Source organism: Myotis davidii, unplaced genomic scaffold (assembly GCF_000327345.1).
Source record: "Myotis davidii unplaced genomic scaffold, ASM32734v1 scaffold327, whole genome shotgun sequence".
Classification (NCBI taxonomy): Eukaryota; Metazoa; Chordata; class Mammalia; order Chiroptera; family Vespertilionidae; genus Myotis; species Myotis davidii.
Genome location: NW_006298628.1, coordinates 6,052,658 through 6,055,992, shown reverse-complemented (window position 1 = coordinate 6,055,992; position 3,335 = coordinate 6,052,658). Strand labels below are relative to the sequence as shown.

Sequence of the window (3,335 nt, the reverse complement as noted above, 5' to 3'; positions counted from 1 at the left end):
CTCTGGGGTGGGACGGGGGGTGGGGAGTGAGGGCGGGGTGGGGCGGGAACTTGGAGGAGGGGAGTTATGGGGGAAAAAAGAGGAACAAATGTAATAATCTGAACAATAAAGATTTAAATTTAAAACAAACAAACAAAAAAAAACAAACAAATAAAATCAGCAGTTTTGGATTTTTTTTACAAATAGAAATGCACACTTCAAAGGGGAGTCTATGGTGATTGGCCCATAAATGTGAATTGAGTTATAATTTGACAGTGGCTTACTGCTTGCACAACTTTGTGACTATCCTGAATATCATGAAATTGCACAGTTTAAAAGGGTGACTTTTATGGAACTAAATCTCAAATTTTTTTAAAGAACAGGAAAACATGACTTGGGAGGTACTCAGTATTAATTTTAGGCACCATTATTCCCTACCAAGAGCAGTATTATTATCAAGGCAACCTGTGACTCTTGCTCCACCCAGTCACTGGGAGGTATAGAATTAATGTCTCTTCTTTTTGTCAACCTCTGTGCATAATTCCACTCTGGCCCCAGTAACCATGCATTTTGTGTTTGGATTCTGACTCCATATCTGAACTCAGTATCCAGAAGTCCACCCATTCTGCAGTCTGTATTCATGACTGCACATCCCAGATTATGTGGACTTTTCTTTCCTGTCCTTGCTTCCCTGCACACAGGCCAGGAGGGTGGGTGTAGACCTCCCTAGCTTTCCCATGGTACCGCACCGAACATCACACCATTAGTTCCACTTGAATGTGAATGTCTACACTGTGCATCTTGCCTGCAAACACTGAATCTGCTTTTGATTCAAGATCTTAACTTGATCTGCCTGACAAACTGAGGCCTACTCTTCCTGTCTACCCTGAGATGGTTTGTTCCTACTGTGTTTTACAGTGTCCCCCTAGGGGTCCTGACGTCATGAACATGTGCTTCTCAATAAAACCTTTATTAAAAGTCACAGGCAATTGCAATAATAAATATTCATTAAATAACTATTGTGTGCTATATCTTTGCATGGAGTTTGTCTTCACAATGAATGTGTCATTATCTTTATTTTACAGTAAGGTCATTTGCAATAATGATAATAAATATTCATGAAATGCTACTATGTGCTAGAGTTGTAGACTTTATTCTATAGTAATAGGATATTATTCTGTAATAGTAATAGTATTTTTCTGTATTATATTTATCTGTACTATGCTTACTATTCTGTACTAATAATAATTGATATTAAGTTTATTTTACAAATATGGAAATTGAGTTAAAAAGGTTAAGAGACTTACTCATGATTATAATATATTTAATGAAAAATATTATCATATAATAAAATAAAAATTCTATTAAAAAAAAGAAAGGAAAAGAAAAATATTATCCCATGGGGAAAATGTTAATTCTATCAAAATACATGCTTCCTGCTCCCTCCACTTTGATCTTTGACATTCCCACCCCAATTCTGAATTTTTCTTTCATTTCTTCTCATTTTTTTTCAGTCTTACTGAAGCACCTATATGGCATTGAACACAATATTAGCAAAAAATAGGGATTATTTTAGTGATATCAACATAAGCACTCACATATTTTTTAAGGTTTCACTCTTTTTTTCCAGCGTATTGACTATACTGTAAGGTTTGTTAAAGAAAAATGAAGTTACATAGTTATTTCTACCTGATATAAACCAGTACCTAATTGTGATTGATATATATATATAATTTTAGGTTTATTGTAATGCTAATTATAGATTACTGTAATGCTAATTCTTCTGTGAGTAGTTTAATTGATATAGTATATTATATGTAATTAAAATTGGTTCAATAATTCCAACATATGAAAATAATTTTTATATATGTTTTCTGATTTTTCTGATTATGCACTCTCTGGATAAAATTATAGAAATGTCTGTCCCACCAGCCAACATGGCTCAGTGGTTAAGCATCAACCTATGAAGCAGGAAGTCACAGTTCACTTCCCAGTCAGGGCACATGACAGGGTTGTGGTTTGATCCCCAGTGCGAGGTGTGAAGGAACAGCCAATCAATGATTCTCTCTCATCGTTGATGCTTCTATCTTCTCTCCCTCTTCCTTCCTCTCTGAAATCAGTAAAAAAATATTTTTTAAGTAGAAATGCCTATACCCAACTTTGTGCCTGACTTACTCCAAATCGATATTTGATTTAATTTTATTTCCATAAAGAACTTTAATAAAAGCAATTGAATGTGAAACCTGATGTTAGTCTCCTAAGAAATTATCTATAATAATAAAAGCATAATATGCTAATTAGGCCAGACATCCTTCCAGACGACCTTCTGGAGGAAGCCAGGGCTGTAAGGGAAGCCCAGGTCTCTGGTGCCAGAGGGCAGCCCATGCTGGCGGCTGGGGGAAGGAAGGCCTACTCTTGCATGAATTTCATTCATCATGCCTCCAATTAATTATAATATTATTTTCTTATACTGGCAGAGACAGACATCTTGGGACTGTCTGATGGAGAAAGTTTTGAAGAAGAAATGTCAAAATTTCCTATGGGAGCAGTGGGAGTCATCTTTACTAATACATTCTCATATAATTTGAAATTCTCACAGGAAGAATCAATTTCAAAAAGGAAGGAACACAGAGACCATACAGGTAACTTTCTAGCTATACAATTACACTACTTTCTATTTAATTTATGTCATAAGATATATGTGGGAATAAATGTTAGTGCAGTGAATTTTAATATCTTTATCTACAATGGTGATGTCAACAGGCCAATGAACACATTTCAAAAATGTACAGTGATTTTGAGGTACATTAACATACTGTATTATGTTGTAGTTTTTTATATATCTCATCTAATAAAAGACAAATAGGGTAATTAACCGTACCTCCGATACACTTCCCATTGGCTAATCAGGGCGATATGCAAATTAACTGCCAACCAAGATGGCGGTTACTTTGCATACATAGGTGCAATCATGGGAGGCGAAAGGGAAAGGATGGGAGAACGATGATCGGAAACCCAGGCGGCAAGCAAGAGCTGGGGGGCGGGCAAAGGCGGCCCTCAGCAGGTGATCGCCATTGGAAAGCCTGGTGGCAGGTGAGGCAACAACCCCAGGCTGGGGGTGTGGGCTGCCTGCGGCCAGTGATCGCATTGTGGATCGGAGGGAAGAGGGAGGGAAGGAGGGTGGAGGAGAGGCCTGGGCGGGGCGACAAGGACAGGAGAAGGTGACAGGAGGATGGCTGGGCTACACCCTTAGGTTCACAGCTAAACAAGACTCCAGGACAAACTGTAAAAATTATACTAGTACTTATCGTCTGTACATATATAGGTGCTCTAAACAGATGTAAGTTTGAATGCAA

At 37.5% G+C, this 3,335-nt stretch overlaps 1 protein-coding gene across 1 annotated transcript in view; it reads left to right on the top strand.

Annotated features, from left to right (window-relative positions):
* LOC102766972 (ATP-binding cassette sub-family A member 8-like) overlaps nucleotides 1-3,335 on the top strand; it is a 47,901-nt gene that overhangs the window by 2,909 nt on the left and 41,657 nt on the right. The window contains 1 exon segment of the mRNA XM_015570806.1: nucleotides 2,457-2,621. Within this exon segment, the coding sequence (XP_015426292.1) occupies nucleotides 2,504-2,621 (118 nt within the window). The 5' untranslated portion in view covers nucleotides 2,457-2,503.